We start from the raw sequence: 25,865 nt of genomic DNA on the forward strand, positions 1-25,865 counted from the left end.
GCAAATAAAACATACCTTAACGACCTGGTTTTTCTTGTGTTGGAAAATAACTGAAAAAGAAGTGAAAAAAGTCATGTTTTTTTCTAATTAAATCCATTCTTACTCCCTTAAAATGTATGAAACTTGTATCTGTTTTCTACTTCTGCTAATAGATAATTTTATTGGCTATCGCATGATATAAAATTTTTGCTTATTAGTGTTAAGCTACCCACGCTTTCACTTGTTTTTGAAGGAAGAGGTGAAAACTAAAAATTAAAAACTTAAATCCTCGTAATTTTGCGAGAAATGGGTCAAGCCCCAAATTTGAAATATTTTCATCGATAAAATTGTCCATAGAATACGCCCTTAAAGTTTGATCACTACAAGCCCGGACACACTGTATAATTTTTAAGTGACCCCTATGGTAACACATAGCAGGCATTTTGTTTTCATAAGGGTCACTTGAAAATTAGGGATTAATGGTGAAACGGGCATCAGTCTCTTATCTCTGTTGTGACGCGAACCGCCAGCTTAAGAGCGCTTTCAATGAACACACAATAAAATAGAAAATATTTATTTGTCTCAAATGAACAACAGCCATGTTTTTGTCACAGTGTTACTTTGGTAGGGGCGCTGCAACTGCGTTTCTAAAGATTGTATGAATACTATTAGTAATGTTATAGCTTTAAGTACATAATGGATACAATAAAATATTGAGTAGCGCGACAACACAGTGCTGCCACTGCAGAGCTTCCTCACGCGTTTAATTTGTAGGCGCCCTAAGCAGTATATGTAACACTCTTCGACAAGATGGAGCGAAGGATGAATAAGGAATTCGAATCGCGTTCTAGCTGGAATAGATTGAAGTTAGGTTGACGTTGAGCAAGCAACACGACACGCTATCCAGCCAGCTACAGACGAACGTTATACGTGACTAATGCAAACAACCATATTCCTACATTTCTCCCTTATTTTCTCCAGTTTCATTTCCTTGATTGATTAGGTCAAAATTATAATTTTCTTACAAGACTTCCCCTGACAATTAGGCTGAGTTGAATCACCTAAGTTTGACCGTAACTATAACGATAACCGGTGTTATTTGTATGGAGTTTGACAGATTTTTGACGTTTGTCGAAGTTAAAATAAGCTGGTGCAACTCGGCCTTAGATAATATATTAGTCCATGTACTTACTGAGCAGCTTGTACAAGTCCAGTCGCAGATGCCATACAGCCTCGTGTCCCGCTACTAGCGTGGGGTACTGTGGCTCTACGTTGCCTCCGCGACCCTCGACTTGAAGATTCACCACTAGTGATACGCCGGCAGCTTGCCATGGAGGCAGCGGCGAGCCGTCGTGATATGACACCACCATCTGTGGAGGGAAATTAATTAAACTTATATTATGAAACGACACTTATATTTATTAAGGGTTAACCTAATGTAGACTAAGCGATCATCAACAAACAGCACTCGAGCAAGAAAGTTGGGCTTGTACATTTTGCTTTAGATATCGAGCTAAAACCAAAGAATACCCGTACACTGCAGCTGGCCTGTTCTAAAAAGGATGGACACTCAAAATACTAAGGCCTAAACTCCAAAGCGAAGATGTTTTGCAGCTAAGGTGTATCCACCGAAGTGATGCTGACATGCGTAGAGCTCAGAGTAGTGCAGCTTCGATTACGCCATAACCATTGCTCTGTAATGTTTATAACACTTGACATATTAAAACATTAATTTCTCGACTCCCCTTTGGTGGAGTGCAAATCGTAAACTCAAGCAAAGATTCGAGTCTCTGTAATAGGTGTTAGATCAAAAAATCAGTTCAGTGTGATCAGTTGTCGCTGCACTTTTTAAATTAAAGGTCTAGGAATTACAGTATGTAACGTTTATACTCACGTAGACATCAAAAGGCATGGACGGCTTGAAGACCTGCGGCGTGCCACCCAACACCGACACCTGCAGCGAGGAGTTGAAGATCCTCGCGATACTGTAGCCCTTGAAGACCTCATCCAGAAATGGGTCGCCTACTGACCCTCTGATGATCACCCTTGCTAAGGATTAGAGTGGTAGCTAAAACGGTTCCATGGGTATACTCACGTAGACATCAAAAGGCATAGACGGTTTGAAGACCTGGGGCGTGCCTCCCAGCACCGACACCTGCAGAGAGGAGTTGAATACCCTCGCGATACTGTAGCCCTCGATGACCTCGTCTAGGAACGGGTCGCCTACTGACCCTCTGATGATTACCCTTGCTAAGGAGTAGTACAAGTAGAGAACACGTTTCCACGTGCAGCTACAACAATGTTGCCTTGCGTATACTCACGTAGACATCAAAAGGCATGGACGGCTTGAAGACCTGCGGCGTGCCTCTCAAAACTGACACCTGCAGCGAGGAGTCGAATATCCTGGCGATACTGTAGCCCTCGATGACCTCGTCTAGGAACGGGTCGCCCACGGATGCTGAGATGATCACCCTTGCTAAGGATTGGAGTGGTAGCTAAAACGTATCCATGCGTATACTTACGTAGACATCAAAAGGCATAGACGGCTCGAAGACCTGCGGCGTGCCTCCTAACACTGACACTTGCAGCGAGGAGTTGAAGATCCTCGCGATACTGTAGCCCTCGATGACCTCATCCAGAAATGGGTCGCCTACTGACCCTCTGATGATCATCCTTGCTAAGAAGGAGTAGTAGAGAACACGTTTCCACGTGCAGCTACAACAACGTTGCCTTGCGTATACTCACGTAGACATCAAAAGGCATGGACGGCTTGAAGACCTGCGGCGTGCCTCTCAGCACCTACACCTGCAGCGAAGAGTTCAAGGTCCTCGCGATACTGTAGCCCTCGATGACCTCATCCAGAAATAGGTCACCCACTGACCCTCTGATGATTACCCTTGCTAAGAAGTAGTGGTAGCTAAAACGGTTCCATGGGTATACTCACGTAGACATCAAAAGGCATGGACGGCTTGAAGACCTGCGGCGTGCCTCCCAGCACCGACACCTGCAGCGAGGAGTTGAATATCCTGGCGATACTGTAGCCCTCGATGACCTCGTCTAGGAAATGGTCGCCCACAGACCCTCTGATGATCATCCTTGTAAGGATTGGAGTGGTAGCTACAATCTTGCCATGTGTATACTCACGTAGACATCAAAAGGCATGGACGGCTTGAAGACCTGCGGCGTGCCTCCCAAAACTGACACCTGCAGCGAGGAGTTGAAGATCCTCGCGATGCTGTAGCCCTCGATGACCTCATCCAGGAAAGGGTCGCCCACAGATGCTGTGATGATGACCTCCACGCCGTCAAGGTCTGGTACTAGCTGCGCCAGCTCCGACATTGGGTATTTGAAGTCGTAGGTGCCGTTGAACTGTAAGAAAAATATTATTTAACATGCGTGTTTGTTTCGTATATCGGGGTCGAGAAATGAGTTCGAAGGCACATATCACATAACAAAACCAAGTATAGTCTTCAAACACATCGAAAGATACAACAATACTTGTGGTTACAATCAAAATGTCTATGGGATTGCGTTATAAACTCTAAGAGATCGTTGGCGCGCGTCGCGGCCATGGGCGGACTGACAATAAGGTCGAGTTTTGCAAACCACAAAACCGCGGCGACCTTTTGAAGGGCCGTTATACATGTGATTACAACTATAGTCTGGTCCGTGAGCACGTAGAATTTTGTCCAATGACCCCAAGCTACCCATCCTTATCGCTCGCGCGTAATTAATTATGTTGCTATCGCGCTCGCACACTCACTGCGGCTGCCAGTCGCACAGTCGCGACAGCAATATACCTAATTACGCGCGAGCGATAAGGAAGCTAAGGGTCATTGGACAAAATTCTACGTGCTCACGGACCGGGCTTTACATGGTTGTTTATTTACTAACTAAATACGTACTTTTGAAGGAACCCTAACCCCTCTGGTAAGCGTAGGGAGTGTACAATTCGAATAAAAAGGCTTCTTTATAGATTAAAAATAAAGACCTTGGTGCACCCGTTGTTTAATATCCAGCGCGGTTGTGATAAAAGTTTAAACTGGTAACACATTAACTTTATAAATTCTTAGCATGCTCGCCTGGATGGAACAAAGACATACACAAGGGCAGTGAATGGACGAGCATAACCTCTACGCTTAGAAATATGCTTTGGATAAGAGTTATGGCTAACTGTGGACTGACTTAGGCTGATGAGTGATGATGGTACATAAATTAAGGACAAACTGTTGGAAAATCTGAAAATGATAAAGTGAAATTGATCAACAGGAGTACTCACAAATCTCAAGTAAGGCAGCTGATCATAAGGTGTGTTGTAGTATCCGCTGTACGATGAAGTGCTGGTCTGATAGTTATTGTAGTCCGGGTTGTTCTGGTTGATGTACTGCAGTGGGTCTGGTTTTGTCATCCAGAATGGGTATTTTTCATCCTGGGGAAATAAAGACAGTTTGTTGGAAATAAACAGTAGTAGCAGTGAGAAGTAAGTAGTTAATGACAATAAGTAGTGTCTAACTGAACTTGACACTTCGCCTTCGTTCTACTATTATTTTACCAAAATAAGATGTATAGCTGACCCACGCTGAACTGTCCCACCAAACTCAATGACAGGGGGGCGCTACCATCGTTCAACTATATGGTTTCCAACATGGCCAAAATCGGAAGCAGCGATACGGTATTGACGGTGGCGCCCCACTGTCAATGACAGTTCAGTATTTTGGAACTATAAACCTGTGATGGCGGTTTATTTACTTATTTATATTAGGAAGACGAGTAAGCCTAGGATGCGCGCCGCGATAAGTGGTTATCGCGCCATTATATCGATTTTGCTCATACTTTTTGACGTCTTATCGATGAATAAGAGTATAATTATTACGGCGCGCATCTTAGCCCGAGAGGGTTTATCTTGGGCACGAATCAACCTCGCTTGAACGCTACCAACAAGCTTAGACCTAACAGATACTCACAAAATTGAACATCCTCGTCTTGACCTGCTGCAGGTCGTAGACCCAGTCGGGCTGGTCGATCTGGTTGTGCTGGCCGGGCAGCACTCGCCGCTCGACAGTGGCCCGTAGTATCGTAAGGCTGGTAGCCCTAGCTTGAACACTATAACAAGCTACAGATACTCACGAAGTTGAACATCCTCGTCTTGACCTGCTGCAGGTCGTAGACCCAATCTGGTTGGGCTGGCCGGGCAGCACTCGCCGCTCGACAGTGGCCCGTAGTAGTCGTTAGGCTGGTAGCCCTCGCTTAAACACTACTAACAAGCTACAGACACTCACGAAGTTGAACATCCTCGTCTTGACCTGCTGCAGGTCGTAGACCCAATCTGGCTGGTCGATCTGGTTGGGCTGGCCGGGCAGCACGCGGCGCTCGACCGCGCGTCCGTACTCGTCCATCGGCCCGTAGTAGTCGTACGGCTGGTAGCCCGACTCGTTGTACAGGTACGGGTTGTAGTTTGGACGGACTGGATAAAATAGAAAAGATTAATGCTTTGTGCGTGTGAGCGTTTGAGTGTGTAACAGCATTCTGAGGACCCTGGCGGACAGATACACATCGCCGCTATGGAAGTGTCTTGTGCAGAGACTGATCACGGGGCCTTATCCACCCCCATGATGGTCCGTCTCTGCACAGGGTACAAGTTTTTGAATTTGTTATTGTTTGTGTGTTTTTATTTTCGAACCCGTTTAATATGGACTTTTAAAATTGTCTGAAATAAAGAATATTTATTTATTTGTGATTAAAAAAGAAACGAAACAGCAGAGTAACACCGGTTTAGCACTAAAACAGCACAGTAAGAACAGTTCCGCACTACGTCCGATTATAATGCGTTTTGAATCCGTGAAAACAATACGCACTAGATCCGATATCTGTCATCCGATTTCTTTAGTAGTTTTCTAGGTCCGTATCCAGTCCTACGCGCTGAAATTACCCGACTTAATCAAGAAATACAGGACAGAGACCAGTGGGCGAGAGCAAATAACGTGGAAGTCCGTGGTATTCCCCTACGAAAAAATGAAAATCTGTACGAAATTATTCAACAGATCGGAAGATTGTGTGAATTCACGTGTAATAAAGAATCCATTAACTACATTGCACGCATACCTACTAGAGCAACAAACTCTGAAAAACCGATCATTGTGGCATTCAACAGTCGGTATTTAAAAGAGGAATTCGTAGCTTTGGCACGAAAGTGTAATGAACTAACACTATCGAAATTGGGATTCACCACCTCTGGAAAGTTCTATGTCAATGACCATCTCACGCCATACAATAAAATACTGCTAAGCAAAGCTAAAAAGTTGGCTAAGGAAAAAAACTTCCAGTATATCTGGGTAAAACATTGCAAAATAATGGCCAGGAAGTCGGACACATCACCAATTTTTCAAATAAAATCCGAAAAGGATTTGTCAAAAATATAATTATTTATTATTGCACTTTAAAATTGAAAATATTTATCTACAACTTAATTTTATTCAAAATGTTTATTTACAACTTTTCTGCAAGCAGTTTGAGAACCACATCCATAACCGGAACTTATTCAAAACCAGTTTATCGCACGAACACTGTCGGAGTCGTCAGCCGGTTAAGACACGTAAGTTTGCACTTATCCGCCCAACTTTCGGCCGCTTCCGCATGGATCTGCGGCGACTTTCGGGTCATTATTGAGTGCGCGCGCACTGCTTATGGGCGATATTTGCCTACGGAACGTCGCAACTATGACTGCGTAGCGTCTTTTGCTTTGCTTACGATGTTTTGCATTTGTACCTTATTTTTAAATTATTACAATTTACATCGGCAGTTATTTTTAGCGATTTGCTTTATTTGCTATGCATTTGAGTGGGTCAGTTACAATTATGTAATTCGTAACTGTGATTATATTGTGGATAATTCGGAATTTATATTTATTTTGTTTGTATATGGCTTTTATGCTTTTAGCTTTAGAGATGGCAAACCTTAGTGTATATTATCAGAATGCTCGAGGGCTACGCACAAAAACGCATACTTTTAAACGTAATTTACACTTGAATCAATATCACGTCGTTTCATTGACCGAGACTTGGTTGATAGATGGTATTAATGATAGCGAACTTTTTGACGATAGATACCTTGTTTATCGGCGTGATAGAAATTACCTACGTACCCAGGAAAAGTATGGTGGGGGTGTACTGTTGGCCGTTCGTCGTGATATAATGGCCGTTGGACGTCCGGAGTGGTCATCCTCAGCAGAAGATATATGGCTTACCGTTACATATAGACATAATAAAAATACCACTAAAATACATTTTTGTACTCTTTACTTATGTAAAGAAAATAATGGTTTTAACTTTAACACGCAGCTACATAATTTCGCGGAAAACCTGTCTTCTATTGTGAACTCATGTCCTAACGATGTTTTTGTTATAACGGGAGACTTTAACTTAAGTAATATTGACTGGCACAGTGACGGAGATAACCTCCAGCCTACTGGTATTCTAGGGGAAGCGCAGACATATTTTTTTGATACACTGGCCGAATGTAATTTAAACCAATTTAATTTGTGCCGCAATGCCAACCATAGATTACTAGATTTAGTCCTGAGTAACTCTAATTTATCTGTGTGCGCGTGTGACGACCCGTTGGTCCCTGAAGATACACACCATAAATCTCTCGTTATTGAATTGAGTTTTGGTGGTATTGAGTGTCTCAAAACAAAAACTAGGCGCAAATACCTCTATCGATTAGCGGATTATGGGAAAATTAACTCGTCTTTAGATGAAATCAACTGGGAAGACTGTTTAAACGGCACATCATTAGAGAATGCTGTGCATTATTTTTATAATATCTTGTATGATCTAAGAGATAGACATATACCACATAAACTAGTTTCCCCGTCTAAGTTTCCAGTGTGGTACAACTCAGCACTAAAAAAGGTTCTCAAAGAGAAATATAAATATCATAGAAAATATCGCACATATGGAAACATTTCGGACTACGATACATTCTCCTTACTACGTAAGAGAGCCAAAGCACTAGAGGAAGATTGTTACATAGCGTATTTGAAGACCTCAGAAGAGTCCATTATTGAAAACCCTAAAATGTTTTGGTCCTTCATCAAATCAAATAAGCAGGGCGCTAATTCACTTCCGGCTAATTTGGAATATGAGGGTCAATCAAGTGACTCTGGAGAGGAGATTTGTGAGCTTTTCGCTTCTTACTTTAAATCCACCTTCCTTCCACCCTCTAGCAATATTGCACCAAAACATTCTAACGTAAATACTTCAAATCATACCCATTCCATTGGTGATATAGAAATTAACGCCGATAGTTTAAATACTTTACTGAAATCTCTCGACCTTACCAAGGGTGCAGGGCCGGATCTTATAGAGCCAACATTTATTGTGAACTGTTCGAAAGGTCTTGCGAGGCCGCTCGCAATACTTTTTAAGCGTTCTGTAACGGAAGGTATCGTCCCTGTTCTATGGAAGTCTGCATTTATAACTCCAATACATAAAAGCGGTAACAAGTGCCTGGTAAACAATTATAGGCCTATATCGAAATTGTGCCTGTTCGCCAAAGTCTTTGAGCGTATCGTATATACGCAGGTTTATGATAGCCTGTCTAGTATTTTCATCCCTGAACAACATGGATTCTTAAAAAATCGGTCAACCACATCCAACTTAATATTATTTACCGAATTTGTAACTTCAGGCATGGATGCAGGGGGGGAAGTTCACGCTATATTCACTGATTATTGCAAAGCCTTTGATCGAATAGACCATTCATTGCTTCTACAGAAACTACTGTCAGCAGGAATTCATGGAAATCTGTTTAGGTGGTTCTCTTCTTACATAGAAAATCGTACACAGGCCGTAGCAGTGAATGGTTACTGTTCAAAATGGTGTACTGTGCCTTCTGGTGTGCCCCAGGGTTCACTGCTTGGCCCTCTACTGTTTAATATTTTCATAAATGATATATCTTGCTGTTTTTTACATTCAAGTTTCTTATTATATGCAGACGATATGAAAATATATAAACAAATACAAAACACAAATGACTGCCAGAAACTGCAGGATGATCTCCAAAGATTTGAGGAATATTGCAAGCTAAATAAACTAGATCTAAATATTTCTAAATGTCATAGTATATGCTTTAGTCGTAAATGTAATGTGACGCACTACTTGTACACATTAAAAGGGACAGGGCTTAAGAATCTCACCCAAGTTCGGGACCTCGGCGTAATACATGACTCCAAATTAACTTATGAGCTGCACGTTGATAGTGTAGTTAAGAGAGCCACTAGGACCTTGGGCTTTATCATGCGTTCTTGTTCTCAATTCCAAAGTGTAAAAGTAGCAAAGGTGTTATATTGCTCATATGTGCGTAGCATCCTCGAGTATTGTTCACAGATTTGGAATCCGCAATATAATATTTACATTAACAGGCTGGAGTGCGTCCAACGGAAATTTATGAGATACTTACAGTACAAGAGCAAGACTTACATTGATAATTACATAGGGAGGTGTAGCAGACATCACATATTACCGCTACAAGATAGACGCAAAATAGCAGACATCATTTTTCTATTAAAAGTAGCCCAATGTAAGATCGATTCCCCACACCTCCTTTCTTTAATAAATCTACGTGCTCCTAGCAGGACTTTAAGACGACCCATTACTCTTTCTGTTCCTCATAGTAATAGCAATTACAGGAAGAACTCATTTTTTATTCGAGCTGCTAATGTCTTTAACCTTATGGCTGGCGATTCCGATATTGATTTATTCAATTCCAGCATAAATAGTGTTAAACGAAATCTCTTCAAAGACTGGTTTGATGTACATTCTTGAAAGGTGCTTTTTTTTGTATTAAGCTTTAATTTAATTAGTAGTAGGTAACTCTGGCTTGGTAACTTCTTTTCTATTTTTTTATTGATAAACAAGCATTACTCAGGCTCTAAATGTGAAAACATGTTAATGGTTATAAGTTTTCTAAAATGTTAGTCTACATAGTTTCAACACTGTATTGTTTTCCTTGTAAAATAAAAATAAAATAAAATAAATAAAGTATTTCGATGAACTCGGCCCGACTCGTTGTTCAGGTACGGGTTGTAGTTTAGACGGACTGGATTGAGAATAGAAAAGATTAATGATTTGTGAAAAAAAAAAGAAACGAAACAGCAGAGTAAGACCGGTTTAGCACTAAAACAGCACAGTAAGAACAGTTCCGCACTACGTCCGATTAGAATGCGTTTTCAATCCCTGAAAACAATACCAGAGTAAATACAAATGAGTAGGTCATCAAACCGCGCTCGGTGCGTTTCTATGAAGATGACCTACTGTATTTACTCTGACAATACGCACTAGATCCGATATCTGTCATCCGATTTCTTTATTAGTTTTCTAGGTCCGTATTTTGACGAACTCGGATCGGACGAAGTGCGAAAAAGCTTTCTAAGAAACAAAACATCTACTTGTGGCGCAGTCGGGTAAAAAGTAGCAGTATCAACACATTTGTGTCCCAAAACTGATTTTCAGCACAATTTCGTATCGTGTCGTCATAACTATGACGTCAGACCTCACCTCTAGTGTAGGAGGAGCCCAGGCCCAGCGGCGGGCCGAACTGGCCGCGGTTGTTGAACTGGCCGCGGTCGTAGTAGCGCGGCCGGTAGCGCGGGATGGGCCGCACGTGGCCTCGAGCGTCACACCTCACCTCTAGTGTAGGAGGAGCCCAGGCCCAGCGGCGGGCCGAACTGGCCGCGGTTGTTGAACTGGCCGCGGTCGTAGTAGCGCGGCCGGTAGCGCGGGATGGGCCGCACGTGGCCTCGAGCGTCACACCTCACCTCTAGTGTAGGAGGAGCCNCCCTCTACTGTTTAATATTTTCATAAATGATATATCTTGCTGTTTTTTACATTCAAGTTTCTTATTATATGCAGACGATATGAAAATATATAAACAAATACAAAACACAAATGACTGCCAGAAACTGCAGGATGATCTCCAAAGATTTGAGGAATATTGCAAGCTAAATAAACTAGATCTAAATATTTCTAAATGTCATAGTATATGCTTTAGTCGTAAATGTAATGTGACGCACTACTTGTACACATTAAAAGGGACAGGGCTTAAGAATCTCACCCAAGTTCGGGACCTCGGCGTAATACATGACTCCAAATTAACTTATGAGCTGCACGTTGATAGTGTAGTTAAGAGAGCCACTAGGACCTTGGGCTTTATCATGCGTTCTTGTTCTCAATTCCAAAGTGTAAAAGTAGCAAAGGTGTTATATTGCTCATATGTGCGTAGCATCCTCGAGTATTGTTCACAGATTTGGAATCCGCAATATAATATTTACATTAACAGGCTGGAGTGCGTCCAACGGAAATTTATGAGATACTTACAGTACAAGAGCAAGACTTACATTGATAATTACATAGGGAGGTGTAGCAGACATCACATACCTCACCTCTAGTGTAGGAGGAGCCCAGGCCCAGCGGCGGGCCGAACTGGCCGCGGTTGTTGAACTGGCCGCGGTCGTAGTAGCGCGGCCGGTAGCGCGGGATGGGCCGCACGTGGCCTCGAGCGTCACACCTCACCTCTAGTGTAGGAGGAGCCCAGGCCCAGCGGCGGGCCGAACTGGCCGCGGTTGTTGAACTGGCCGCGGTCGTAGTAGCGCGGCCGGTAGCGCGGGATGGGCCGCACGTGGCCTCGAGCGTCACACCTCACCTCTAGTGTAGGAGGAGCCCAGGCCCAGCGGCGGGCCGAACTGGCCGCGGTTGTTGAACTGGCCGCGGTCGTAGTAGCGCGGCCGGTAGCGCGGGATGGGCCGCACGTGGCCTCGAGCGTCACACCTCACCTCTAGTGTAGGAGGAGCCCAGGCCCAGCGGCGGGCCGAACTGGCCGCGGTTGTTGAACTGGCCGCGGTCGTAGTAGCGCGGCCGGTAGCGCGGGATGGGCCGCACGTGGCCTCGAGCGTCACACCTCACCTCTAGTGTAGGAGGAGCCCAGGCCCAGCGGCGGGCCGAACTGGCCGCGGTTGTTGAACTGGCCGCGGTCGTAGTAGCGCGGCCGGTAGCGCGGGATGGGCCGCACGTGGCCTCGAGCGTCACACCTCACCTCTAGTGTAGGAGGAGCCCAGGCCCAGCGGCGGGCCGAACTGGCCGCGGTTGTTGAACTGGCCGCGGTCGTAGTAGCGCGGCCGGTAGCGCGGGATGGGCCGCACCGTGGCCTTCAGCGTGAGGTTGCCGCGGACGGGCGCGCCCGACGTGTAGTTGGCCATGATACGCCCGTGGATGAACGGGTCCGTGTTGAAGAAGAACGCTGGCATTGTTACGTTTACCTGTAGGGAAAATTGCGGTTTAATAACTTAACAATATCTCTAAAACTTGCCACTGAATGTGGGCGCTCGCACTGTGAGCCTGCCTCGGCCGCGCGTATAAAGCCTGGTCCGTGAGCAAATTCAAATTCAAATTATTTATTTGCTCAAAAAATAGGGTAAATACATAAGTGGTGTTGGTATTTTATAAAAAGTGCATTCCTATTTAGCTAATGTCAGTTAGCACGTAGAATCCCGTCCAATGACCCCAAGCTACCCATCCTTATCGCTCGCGCGTAATTATATTGCTGTCGCGACTGTGCGACGCGCGCCCGCAGTGAGTGTGCGAGCGCGACAGCAACATAATTACGTGCGAGCGTTGGAGTCATTGGACGGGATTCTACGTGCTCACGGACCAGGCTTTAGAAAGAAATCCGTCGCATGCGTCCGCGACACACTGTGTTGCTCATACAGACTGGCGTACGTGCGTTCGCGCAAGTTTTAGCGTATGCCCTAAGTGACCTGTTGGTCTGAAAAATTTTATGGAATTATAGTATGTGTTCTCCATGATTCACTAGCAGCAAGTATGGCCGAATATATTGGAAATATTTTTATTATGTACCACTGTAGAAAAAAGGTAGGGTTAAAATTACATTATGATTTTGGGATACAGCAAATTATCTCTAAAGGGAATAATTACACTCTATAGTCGTACCTCATAGCGCGTCTGATAGTACTCTTCCACTAGGAACTGTGTTTCTTCCGTTTGTCCCAACGCTTCCACCTTGATGGTCCACATGCCGAAGAGAGGCTGGTCCGACAACTGGTACTGCAGACTGACTGTACCGAAGTTACTCTGTGGACAAATAGTGTTAATGTTAAAGACGTTAACATTTTAAATTCCTCACTTTAGTTCGTTCGTTTCAGCCGAAAGACGTCCACTGCTGGACAAGCAAAGGTCTTTCTTTTGTCCTTGGGGGGCAAGGATTAACACAAAGACCGGTCCTGCGCGGCTCGCATCCAGGCGCCTCCTGCGACCTTCACCAGATCGCCGGTCCACCTAGTGGGAGGCCTGTCCACGCTACGTCTTCCTCACTTTAGTTAGATAAGGCTAAGTTGCACCATCTTACTTTAACTATAGCAAATGTCAAAATTCTGTCAAACTCCATACAAAAAAACACCGCTTATCGTTATCATTGCGGTTAAAGTTAGGTGGTGCAACTCAGCCTAAGAATGTACATGTTCAGATTAACGCAGTTTTTATAATGTCCCGCAATTTTGCACTTTTTGTACATAATTTAAGGTACATTTTCAGGAAGTTTTCACTATATGTACGACACTTCAGTCATTGATCCTAACATCATATTTCACAATGCACTATCTGATGCATAGTGATCACTGTTATCAGATGTTTTATGGCAATGTTCTCGTATTGTATCGCCACAGACGAACGTAACACCAAACCATGTTTCCATTTTATGGACAACGTTGCAATAATGACTTTTTACTCAGCTACAAAACTGGAAAATAACATGAATACCTGTATTTATACAGTATTGTCTGTTAGATTATGAACTTACCTGTCTAGAAAGCCATCTTTTCATAATGTGCCCATTGGGGTCTAGAATATAAACGTCGATGGCTCGGCCGAAAGCTTTCAACTCTGTGTTTATGGGTATGGCGCGGAATCGGACTGAAACGAAATGATTACCATGAAGTTATTATTTTGTTACAGTATGATAATTTCACTTCTATGTATTTCTCTATTTTTTACTGGATTATAGGGGCCGTTCAAGTATTACGTAAGCACCAAGGGGGGTGGGGGGGTCTCTGTTTCGCTTATTTTGATGACATGGGGGGTAGGGGGGTCTAGATGATGATTACGTCATCGTTAGTTATTTACGTTTTTTCGGGATTCCCGCAAATAATACATATGCGTAGGCACTCGCTTTGAGAACTGATTAGGGGAATTACCGCACATTAGGGAAATTACCGTGCGCTATTTACTTGTCTAATAATTAACTCTCGTGCCGACATTGCCCATTGAAATTTGAGAGTCCTAGTCCGCATAAAATATTATTATTATACGCGAGGCCGGCCTCCCGCGCTCGTGTTTTGTTTGGATACTAAACGTATTGTAAGCATTGAAAGTTATCATTTGTGTTTATGTTGATGCATAATTGATGCAATTATGTTTGTTATGTTCTTTTTTTCTGATTATATTTTTTTGTTCCTACTTTATGTGTATCAGTTAAACCTAATATTTTCATGAATTTTCCTATTTGAAAAATGACAATATAAAAACATTTATAACAAAATGTTTACGTAAGCATAGGGGGAGGGGGTAAGTGCTTTGCTTACTTTTGANGATACTAAACGTATTGTAAGCATTGAAAGTTATCATTTGTGTTTATGTTGATGCATAATTGATGCAATTATGTTTGTTATGTTCTTTTTTTCTGATTATATTTTTTTGTTCCTACTTTATGTGTATCAGTTAAACCTAATATTTTCATGAATTTTCCTATTTGAAAAATGACAATATAAAAACATTTATAACAAAATGTTTACGTAAGCATAGGGGGAGGGGGTAAGTGCTTTGCTTACTTTTGATGACAAGGGGGGCGGGGGGGTAAAAAATGGTAAGAAATCTGCTTACGTAATACTTGAACGGCCCCATAGTAATAAATATGTAGCCATTATGGCTTTGAAATTAATGAAGTACCTTAAGTGAATCAAAGGGGATCACAGATTTATAATTAATAAAATCAAAACCTTGTTGAAACCTAGTATTTATTCACCTGTTTGTCCCTGCATATAGACTGGTTTGTCCATCTGAATGAAAATGGTCATGAACCGCCTTGAGAACATAAGCTGGGTCTCATTCACAAAGGCTCTGCCACCAAACGGATTATCCAGGTATAAGCCTTCCACTCTCAATTTATAGTCTCCTGGTACTGAAGTAGCTGGGATCTAAAATGTAATAAAAACTATTCAATATTGCATGAAGTTGAATTCTCAATTTGGGTTTTTCTTTTACTTTATACATTAAACTTTCATGTTGCATTTTTACTATAAATATCACTATAGCAGGATTTGGGAACAATTTCTTTTACTTTGCTATGCAATGTGATAAGCCTTCATTTACAACAAATGTTTGGCAATCTAGTTAAGTAATTAACATTTAAATTAAAGTAGTATTTTTCCTTAGTTCCTTATTTTGGTGTTTTTTTAATTTTAAACACTATAGAAGACATACAAAAGCTGGACTTCATGCTAAATGCATTCTCCGCCTTACTATCATGTTCATTAATTCATGCCATGACTTACTCTCATATTCAATATTTCCGGCACACCCTCTTTGACCCTCTGGATTACGTCAGCAATCTCCACTCCGTCTCTGGCGATGGATGCACGGACCGTCATCTGCAAGCGTGCCTGCAGAATGTTGGCGGAGATCTTGTAGATCTGGCCAGGCCTGACCATTCGAGATGCTACTATGAAGTATGTCCTGAAAGAAATATGGTTGATTTAGTAAATAAAAACTAGGTGCAGAAGGGAAATTAAGATCTCCAGTAGAGTTAAGAATTGTTATCATCATTATATCAAATCCTTTATCTAAGTTTACATTAAACTGTAATTTTTTTTTATGAAATCAGTATTACATAGCTTGTTTTGGAAGAAAACTAACCCTTCCTAATGAAAATGGTGTTAACAAACTTGATTTCTTTGTACAAATATGTGTGTTACTGTATGTTATCAAGTATTTAAAAATTCTTATAAGAATAACTTACGCTTCATTGATGATGACACTGTCCTGTTCCAAGGGAGGACTTTTATATGAGGTGCTGTAAGTCCTGCCCGTGTCCCAAGAAGGTCTAGGAGTATTATCCTGGCTGAATGTGTTCTGATTAGTGTACGCTGGATCATTTCTAGTGTCGTACCTTTGGTTAGGATCATTCTTATTGTCATACCTCTGATTTGGATCATACACGTTCTGATTATTATTGTACTGGTTCCTATTTTGGTACCTTCTGTTCGGGTCATATGGGTTGTCATATCTAGGGTCATTCTGACCACTTAGGTAGTCATTTGATATTGTTGGGTTGGGCTGGTTCACGTCAGGATTGTACGTGGGGTTGTAGTCTTGCGCCGTACATTGTAATATCAATAAACTTATACAAATAAAGTCGAGATTCATTTTTCAGTCTTGGATTTCAGATGCCTGTAACATCACAATGAGGTCAGATGGTTTCTGTAATATTAAAATACTAAAAGAAATACAACGCAGTCGCAATTAATACTTAGTAGCGTAAACCGAAAACATGAAAGGAAACTTATACCTTTGAATAGGAAATCATCAGAGTAAAAAGTTAACTCAAGTTTCAAATTACGTTCAGTCGTTACCTAACGTAAACAACAAAGTGTAACTTGACAAACACATTTTTATGCCCCATTCATGTTTCAAATTGATAACTTAAACAAAACACGATATCAAAAAGGGGTAAAGGGGTTAATTATCACTAATTTTAATTTAATAATAAACCTAACAATAACTTAACCTGAAGTTAACGCCCATGGAAACGCCTCGTTACACGAATTTTGCGGCACCAAAAACATTAATTTACACAAAAACACTTCACTTTGTAAAAACTAAAGCTATAGTTTGATTTACGAAAGGAATTTCATTGTAAAATAAGATAAATCGAATCAAATAAACAAGAACGTTAACGCCATTCTATTACTCACTTCATTCGGAAAGCTTTTTTGCGCAGCCGCACCACGCCCGGTAACATTAGTGTTGTACAAAAACCGGTTTTGTAAAACAAAATAATCGAGTCCTTTGAATTCGATTATTGAAACGATTGTGACAATTCAATGATTCGTGTAACTACGTGACAGTCACGTGATACTTACTGTGATTTTTTTTGTTCTGTGACTTACGAAAAGTTCCGTTCCGTACTTCCGTTTCCTGTAATCTGCTGCTGAGCTGGGCAGCCGACTTCTCCTATCCCAATAGTGGGGAGCGGAACAGTTGTATCTTTCTTTTATTTAAAAATGCTTTTTTACTTTTATCTCCAATGTCCACCATTGAGACTAACCTCATTTCTTCTCCGGAGAGATTTCCAGTAGTTTCCAGATAAATACAAGTTAATTTCCAAATTGCTAAGACATTCTGCATGAATTACCTTTCACATCAATCTATATAAAAAAAAGTTGTCGCTAGGTGGTAATCGCCACCTGTTAGTCCCAACCACCACCCCGGTGACAAGCTCGAAAGGGGTAGATGGGAATTGGCAGCCACAATTCATTTTTAGTTAGTAATTCATGTAAAGTAGTAGTGTGATCCTATAGTATGTAGGTGATAGTTATGCATGTGTGGTGTGCTTACTAAAAATACAGATTCATTAAATAGGTAATAATCAATCGAAACTGATCTTATTAATGTTCGGGCTGATAATCACAACAAAAGTAGGAATTGAACCCACTTAAGACCAAGTTTGAGGCCCAGTTTCCATCAAGCGAGGAACTAATATTTTTATGTAACAAAAATTTACCTATTGCCACTTTTCTTTTAAGTACCTTCAAAGGAGTCATGTTTTCTTTCATCTGTTTCATAGTGCAGCAGCGGAGATGAAAGAGTGTAGCTGGACAAGCGTTTAAGTTAAAATAATTTCATCTTTGAAATTCCCATTTTCCCCCATTCGCAAGAAGTCTTCGGGGGAAGATGGGACATGCTATGACAACTAGATGTGGCGACTTGAAGCAGCACCAACTCCTCGTTCTAGTCCTATCCACTACCATTTGTGGCAATATCCTGCCAGCAAACCTAGTCTCCATTCTTTTACGCATCATTGCATTGCTGGATACTGGGCCAAAGCCAATCACCACATCAAATTCGTCTTAGAGCGCCTTCACATTTCGGTGACTTTCATACAGCGGCATTTTTAATGTGAAATCGCTGCAGTGGCTGCGGCTGCCGCACAACTTGCGACCCAATGTGAAGGCGCATCATACATCCAATTTAGGTTCGTGGAAAGTTTTTTAGGTGTGGTAATAGGATAGGTATGCCCTCTTGTTCTGTCAGTTGTCTGATATTTTTGTTGATTGTTCATTTGGGAGACCAAATAGCTTGTGTTTCAGCGGATAAGTATTGTATAAGGGTGAAAATAAATAAATGTGTAAAGGGCAAAATGGAAACTTGAAAATAATAAGGCAAGATTTTTATTATCTCCCACTGAGAAGCCAAGTAACTTTATACATTCAAATGTACTGAACACAGGCACATTGATAGGGATAACAAAATAAAAAATATTCTGATTGATGAAATTCTAATTAACCACTGAATTCTCCACAAGTTAGCAGGACCTCATAAACAAAGGAATTGATCAATAAAATAAATAAATCATCAGATAGTGAAAAGATGAAGATTTGACTCGTCAGACCGCAAACGATCGCACAAGAACCAACTTAAACTGTAACGAGACGAACAAGAGAGTCCAGTAGGATTGGGTACTCCGGGGCCTCCTCTTCCAGTCAAAACGCATGGTACGCCAGCATCCAATTTATCTTTTGACAAAAAAATCTGTACAAAATATATTAAATATATACTCTGTAATGCTAAAAACTGTAACGCTACCTCATCAATAGTTCAATCATGATTATTAAATGATTTAAAAACACAATAACTCGTTCACCGTGCAGAACAACATTAACCTATCGCGAGCGGCGCCCGCGCGGCGGGAGACCTATTTACAAGTCAACATTTTAAAAATCATACTCCTCATTCATCGAGAGTACACTGCGTCTGATTTAATTCCGTTGCATAAATTTCATACAGTCATGTGGTCTTACGATCTAGTCGCTTTATCGCGTCCTTTGCTTATCGTCCGTGCGTGGCATCATAATATACATAGTTTTTGTTTATATGTGTGAGTGGGGGTCGGAGGCGTGTGTTAGTTCCGCTCCGACTCGTCGCAATCGCGGGAGATGTGTCCGGGCTTGCCGCAGACGTAGCAGGTCTTGGTGCCGTCGGGGCAGTTGCGCGAGATGTGTCCGGCCTTGTTGCAGTTGTAGCAGGTCTGGCCGGAGCTGTCGCGCCCGCCCTCGGGGCAGTTCCGCGCGATGTGACCGGTTTTGTTGCAGTTGTAGCACGACGGCTCGTCGGGACTCTGCGCGCACTCGCGCGCTATGTGTCCCGTGCCGTTACATCTGGAAATGAGGGTTCCACTGTTAGTCACATGCCGAAACGGGGTGAACAAGGCAGACGTGTCTTATTTGCTTAGACCCTACAGCCGAAGTATTCAGGTGAAGGTTCTCAACCCTACCTGTTGTATGCGTACCATACATAAAATAACCCAGCCGTAATGACAAACAAGTCGCAGGTTCTCGCAATTGAACCAAACTCCCTATCAGAAATAACGGATGGCATTGGCACACACTTTTACACGTTTCTTTTGCATCTTTATGCATGATATATACCGTTATCTTTATGGCCATTACCTTGGCAAATGGCATAAAGTTACACATGTTCATGAATTTTGAGGCGAATAAGGGCAGAGTTATGCATTTTACATTTACGCTATATCTATCATAATAATATGTCAGATCTTAGGTACGCGTCTAAGTTCAGGGTCAAGGTCGGTCCTCGAGGTTCTGTCGAAGATTCGATCGGCATGTGTGGCGTCCACCGGCCTTGGGAATCAAGGTCAAAATTAAATACAGCGAAAACTACACCCTTAATTGGATAGTTGAGTAAAAAAACGACGCCACTGTAATAGACTAGCCTGGAAAAGTTTCAGAAAACATACCTATAAAAAACTATTAATATGTGTTTCGTGCGTTTACAGAATAATAAAATAATATTATCTACATTTATTAAAAAGAACACGGTATTTATTTTAAACTAGCTAAAAAAATACTTATTCCCAATTGTCCTCACTGGGGACGATCCTGGTGGGGGCAACTGGGAATAACCTGTTCATTTGGGCCCTCCTAACCTTCAACGATATGGCGAAATCAAAACCCCTTCTCAAATAGATTAATTTTGCGTGATTCCAATTATTTTGGATTAACATCTGGCTAAATTTCTGCAGATCACTTTATAAGCTATGAATATTAATTAATTAATTAACACGATTTCACTTAGGAAATTTTCTTTTAAACAATTGTCGTCAATTTCAGACCGTAAAACTCGGAATAACAGAAAACGTGGATGTAGTTTACAAAATAGTGCTTTCTGGCCTATCTTACAGGCCTTGTAAATTAAAAGTCGCGGGAAATAAGGAAAGCGGCGCAGGACCTGCCATTGGGGAAATCCTTGGGCCCTAAGTAGGCTGTTCCCAGTAGTGGAAGTCTTTTGGCTGAAACGACGACAGTGCATAGAAAGCTAGTCATTTGACATAAATGGCTTAGGGTAAGATGGTTATTTTTCTATTCTATTTTAAATAGAAGAGACCCTGTAGCAGTCAGCATCCTCTTTGCAGTAAGATTTAGGAGTACAGGTAATCTAAATCTATAATAAAAAATGAGAAAAACTGGCATCTGGCAGCATTTCCTTTCCTTAAGGCTGAGCCGCAAACGACGCATCGCAGCAAAGTGTCGCAAGGAGGCACTGCAGAGTATCGTTGCATAGTGACGTGTAGCGCAGTGCCGCACCGTTCAAACGCCGTCCGCCCTTTAACTAACGCTATAATAGTAAAGTAAGAGAACCTGTAGCAACGGTCAGCTTCCTCCTTGCAGTCCCGCGCGAAGTGCCCGGTGCGGTTGCACTTGAAGCACTTTTCGCGTTGGCGGTTGAAGCCGGAGTCGCCACGCGGGGCCACGCCGCCCTGGGTGCACTCGCGAGCGAAGTGCCCCGTCCGGTTACACTTGTAGCATACGCTTGAACTCATGGCTGGAACAAGATAATATCCTAAGTCATTATTCTGTTGTGGTGCTGTCGGGCTGAAGGAAACCTAAATTCCAAAGAAGCTGGCCTAAATAGAGCACTAACCAGAGGTCAACCAACCAATATAACGTCTTGCAACGTCAAAATATTCATTCAATCATAATCCGTCATTGGGTACTGGTTGGTTTTGGGCTCAAAGCGTAAGCCAGTAGCTTTTTAGAAGTGAATTAAATTCCCTGTAGAGACTGACTTTACAAAAAATAATTAACTGTAAACAAGTTGCGCTCATGATAATACGCAGGTGCAAAGCAAAATAGGTCATTCAGTGGGCTTGGAATTGAAGTGTAGATCGTCGATAACTTGAACTACCGGTCACGGTAATTTTATCGCGTGAACGCAAAGTCAGAACTTGTTGTTCTACCATGAATATGCTTTGAATTAATTAACCATGTTACTTGTAAGCTACACAGTAATGAAATAATTTATTAGTAGACCTTATTACAATGTTTATGAATGCCAAAAATTCGGATGAAATTGTTTAGTTGATGTGACAGGAATTGAGGGCTTAATCTCAATACTAGGCTGGAAGTTAGCCAATGTAGATTGTACTCATTTTTGCGATAGTAAAAACTGGGAGAACTCATTGAATAACCTACTGACTGACAAAGTTTTGATCGGTCATGACCTTGGAGCGGTGACGCGTGCGTGACACAAATCAAGTATGCGGTCATTACCCCCACCGCCTACTCCTGGCCTGCTGCATACACGTGAGGGAGACGACTCTATGCTCCCGCGCGGCGACGCGTGACCGCGATAACGAGAGGGCGCAGGCGCCAAGATCACGGCAAATTGCGTATGATTGCCGTCAATTGACGTGCGTATGCCGTTGTAATTGAGTTGATAAAGAATAGGGGAGAGGAATGTTGCGAAACAATTGAGTCAGACTTACCTAAGTCAAACGAAAAAGTAAAAAGTACAGTTCTAGAATTGCATCTAACTACCATACTGCTTTAATGAAAATGAACACCTTAAATTGAGTTTATTGTTACCTAATCTATCTATACTCATAATAAATCTGTAGAGAGGTCAATTCTGTACATGAAATATATTTTCAAAATAACTATCAGGGGGTGATTAGTGATCGATACTGATGCCAAAAATGCAATCAGTAAAATTTTTGTCTGTCTGTCTGTCGGTCTGTCTGTATGTCTGTCTGTATGTTCCTTATAGAAACAAAAACTACTTGACGGATTTTAACGAAACTTGGTACAATTATTCTTCGTACTCCTGGGCAGGTTATAGGATACTTAGGAATTCCCACGGGCACGGGAATTAGCGGGAAAATCATTTTGTATGAAAAATCTAAACTGCTTAAGTTAGACGCTTGAAATTTGGCATGCAGGTACCTTAGTAAACTTAAAGCTTAGTTACAACAGGATATTGCAAAATTCCTACGGGAACGGGAGTTAGCGGGAAAAAACATTTGTATGAAAAATCTAAACCGCTTAAGTTAGACGCTTGAAATTTGGCATGCAGGTACCTTAGTAAACTCAAAGCTTAGTTACAACAGGATATTGCAAAATTCCCACGGGAACGGGAGTTAGCGGGAAAAAACATTTGTATGAAAAAATCTAAACCGCGTAAGATAGATGAAGGGGGTAAAACGGGATCCACGCGTACGAAGTCGCGGGCGGCCGCTAGTTACCAAATAAATGATGTGGTTTTACCTACTAAACTTGACACAAATTCAAAATAATTTGTAAAGCTACTATCACACATTATCCTCAAGTTGATGTTTTTCAAGTAAGCATCTATCTACTCATTAATTTTAAATATTTATCTAATTCTGAAGGTCAAACTAGTCATGGATTAAAGTACAAAATTGATTAAGAAAATTCAATTACCTTAATATGGAAAACATTAAATTAAAACTAAATAAGAAATCAATGAATAATATAGACTAATGAATTTATAAATAAAACTACTTGGTCATGCTTGAAATGTGTCATTTAGAAACTCAAGTAATGAAGACTGACAACATTATTTAGACCTACAAAAAGTTGGATTATTTAATATAACAAAAAAAAAAAATTTACACACCTCAAACTCATGTTAATTTAAGATAGTCCTATGTCTTTTGAAATAAGAGGCATTTTACTTCAGTACTTCATTTTAGATGCACTCAAGTTGAAAGTTGTACATAAGTAATGATCACTGGATACATTTGTTAATGACAGACTAATTACCTACATCTTAATTTTCAATTATTAGGAATGTTATTTACTAAAGTGAGTAATAAAAGCAACAAATTAATAAGTATTTATGGCATATGTACGCGCAGACGATCTTGGTTTTCTGATTTATTAAAACTGGCAATAAATATAATAATGAGAAGTGAAAATTAATAAATATCCCAATGCTTTTTATTGATACAGCACTACAGCAGTGACAGTAATGCCCATAAATATTAAATATTGAATAGAATTTTTTATTATGACGTAACCCTGAAATTTTAATTTTTACTAAATTGCTTGTACTTTTTTCAGAGATACCTAAGCCGTTTAGTAATAAGCAAACAATACTCATTGAAACAAATTTTTCTGTTCTTCAGATAAAAAGTTATTGTTCAAAATACAGTTCATACTATTCTGTAATAGCTTGAAACAAAATAACTTACTAGGCATTAAAAAGAAACAATATTAAATAAGTGAAATAACTTATCAGATGCCCTCTAATGTGTTGGCGATGATGTACAGTCAACAGCAAATCAGTCAACAATAAATTTTTGTTGCAAATTAGAACTTATCTCAACTACATACGAGTTCACTATTCAGCTTTATCTGCTGTTGCCTGTATGCAACTTTGCTGGCAGTGATAGGATAGCTGTTGTTTAAATGAAATGCATTGGGAAGAAGCCAATGTCCATCGCTGGATTAACATAGAAAAAAAAAATACCATGACATCAATCAAAAAATACCATGATACAAATTATGTTAATACCTCAGCCTGAAGATAAGTGGTCAACTACAAAAAAAAACCTATTAAAAAAGTATTTCACTTCATAAAATAATACTTAGATACAAGTTTGTGTAACCACACACACAAAAAAAGCATGAGTAATCTGTAAATGTACCAAATTGGTAGTGTGAGGTTATTGCTCAGAATGCTTGGTCTGTGCCAGTGAGCAGGTTGCAGCTATCTAACTTTCACACAAATAGTTCATATTAGATGCGTCATTGTCATAATGTGCACATGAGAAAAAAGAGAAACCTCACATTCAGGGCACGCACTTTCGACACATCATCAGTCTGGAATGACAGCATTACATAAAGTTGCAATTATCCAGCATTGTAGGAAATGTAAACGTGTACAGAAGAACAAAAGGGACACTACATTAGTTTTAAGTAATTTACCTCAACAGCTTGTCAGAAAAAGACCCACTGATTGTCAAACTAACCACATCGAATAAACAACCTAAATGCAATGCGTTCACTTAAAAATACTTGGTTTTCACTCAATTTTGTCAAGGGAATGTGTGTCGTGGTGAAATTAGGTAATAAATTTAAGAAAACACAGTCCGCAACGTACGTACGCGGTATAGTAACCAAACCACGTGTATGGCACCGGTAGCGCGCGGTTTCACAATGAGTTATGCACTGTACACTTACCGATTACTTGTGAAACTTTTTGAGCACTTAGTTCACTAATATATTGATCGTTGAACGACCGAAATTTCAACAAAATTTACAAATTAGCTGTAATTTATGACGCTTGGTTTGCAAGGAAGCCAGCCACCATCACTACAAATTCGTAAAAGACATGTTGAGCATAGACACGAAATTTAAAAAGTTTCCAAACGTGACTCTACAAATAAGTGAAAATAGCAAAAATAATACTTCAATTATGGAAAACTTAAACAGTATAAAATGTTTTTGGCGGCTTTTATGTAAATAAGACTAAAATTATCTGAATATTTATAAACACAAACAATGTTTTTACATTTCGATGTCGATTGTTTGTACAATGAAAACAAATCTTATTTTGTCTATGAAATACATAAACGAACCAATGAAAAATCGCTAGCAACCAATCACTGTATGACTATGCTGAACTATCTGCCAATGAGCGACTCGCTCTTTGTGCATCAATGTCATGGTCGCCGAGAACGCAGTATTTATTAAACGACCAATTTCAGGAGTATATAGTTTAACAGGAGAGTTCTTTTTATTTTATGTGTCTTCTTTTTATGTGGTTATCTTGCACCGACTGACTGACTGACATTGTTTGAATTTTGATTGAATGCGATCAAAGAGCATAAATGCGATTGCAGTGTTGCCAGAAGGTTACTTTTGTAACCTTTTAGGTTACTTTTGAACTGCTGTGGTTACTTTTAGGTTACACTAATGAAAAGGTTACTTTTAGGTGATTTTTCAGAAATTGTAGAATTAACTTTACAGGTTATTCAGTAAAAAATATTAATAGTGACAATTTAAAAATTATGTCATAAAGTGCATTTAAACTTGAATTTGATTTATTATTTGTTAAAAAAAAATGAGTTTTAGCGAATGTTTTTCGATAATAAAACGCAAATCCATGAAACGTTTTTATACGATTGGTCACTTTTCGAATTTAGATGATCAATTATTGTATTCATTTTCCATCCATGAACAACCTTACACAATCATCGCTCCGCACCCCCCCCCCCCC

At 40.8% G+C, this 25,865-nt stretch overlaps 2 protein-coding genes across 4 annotated transcripts in view; both read right to left on the bottom strand.

Moving 5' to 3' along the window:
• Mcr (macroglobulin complement-related) overlaps nucleotides 1–17,043 on the bottom strand; it is a 50,311-nt gene extending 33,268 nt beyond the window's left edge. Inside the window, exons 1-11 of one of the 2 annotated variants that reach the window (XM_028321076.1) lie at nucleotides 17,018–17,043; nucleotides 16,063–16,493; nucleotides 15,599–15,779; nucleotides 15,070–15,241; nucleotides 13,849–13,961; nucleotides 12,984–13,124; nucleotides 12,070–12,292; nucleotides 5,259–5,443; nucleotides 4,259–4,408; nucleotides 3,124–3,348; nucleotides 1,172–1,349 (exon numbers count right to left, since the gene is read on the bottom strand). In XM_028321076.1, coding sequence (XP_028176877.1) covers nucleotides 1,172–1,349; nucleotides 3,124–3,348; nucleotides 4,259–4,408; nucleotides 5,259–5,443; nucleotides 12,070–12,292; nucleotides 12,984–13,124; nucleotides 13,849–13,961; nucleotides 15,070–15,241; nucleotides 15,599–15,779; nucleotides 16,063–16,469 — 1,975 coding nt within the window. In that variant the 5' untranslated portion in view covers nucleotides 16,470–16,493; nucleotides 17,018–17,043. The other variant, XM_028321074.1, reaches the window with a different exon arrangement.
• Nucleotides 17,044–18,477: 1,434 nt separating this feature from the next.
• CNBP (CCHC-type zinc finger nucleic acid binding protein) lies at nucleotides 18,478–25,005 on the bottom strand. 2 transcript variants are annotated; one of them, XM_028321080.1, is made up of 3 exons: nucleotides 24,827–25,005; nucleotides 20,981–21,164; nucleotides 18,478–19,480 (listed from the first exon to the last, which is right to left on the bottom strand). In XM_028321080.1, the coding sequence occupies exons 2-3, from the start codon at nucleotides 21,160–21,162 to the stop codon at nucleotides 19,225–19,227; spliced, it is 438 nt and encodes a 145-aa protein (XP_028176881.1). In that variant the 5' UTR covers nucleotides 21,163–21,164; nucleotides 24,827–25,005; the 3' UTR covers nucleotides 18,478–19,224. The 2 variants fall into 2 exon arrangements, with proteins under 2 accessions (XP_028176881.1, XP_028176882.1); XM_028321081.1 differs by lacking the exon at nucleotides 24,827–25,005 and adding an exon at nucleotides 24,572–24,720.
• Between the last annotated feature and the right edge of the window lie 860 nt (nucleotides 25,006–25,865).

The sequence above is a fragment of the Ostrinia furnacalis genome, unplaced genomic scaffold (genome assembly GCF_004193835.3).
Source record: "Ostrinia furnacalis isolate ACB-3 unplaced genomic scaffold, ASM419383v2 OfSCF7469, whole genome shotgun sequence".
Classification (NCBI taxonomy): domain Eukaryota; kingdom Metazoa; phylum Arthropoda; class Insecta; order Lepidoptera; family Crambidae; genus Ostrinia; species Ostrinia furnacalis.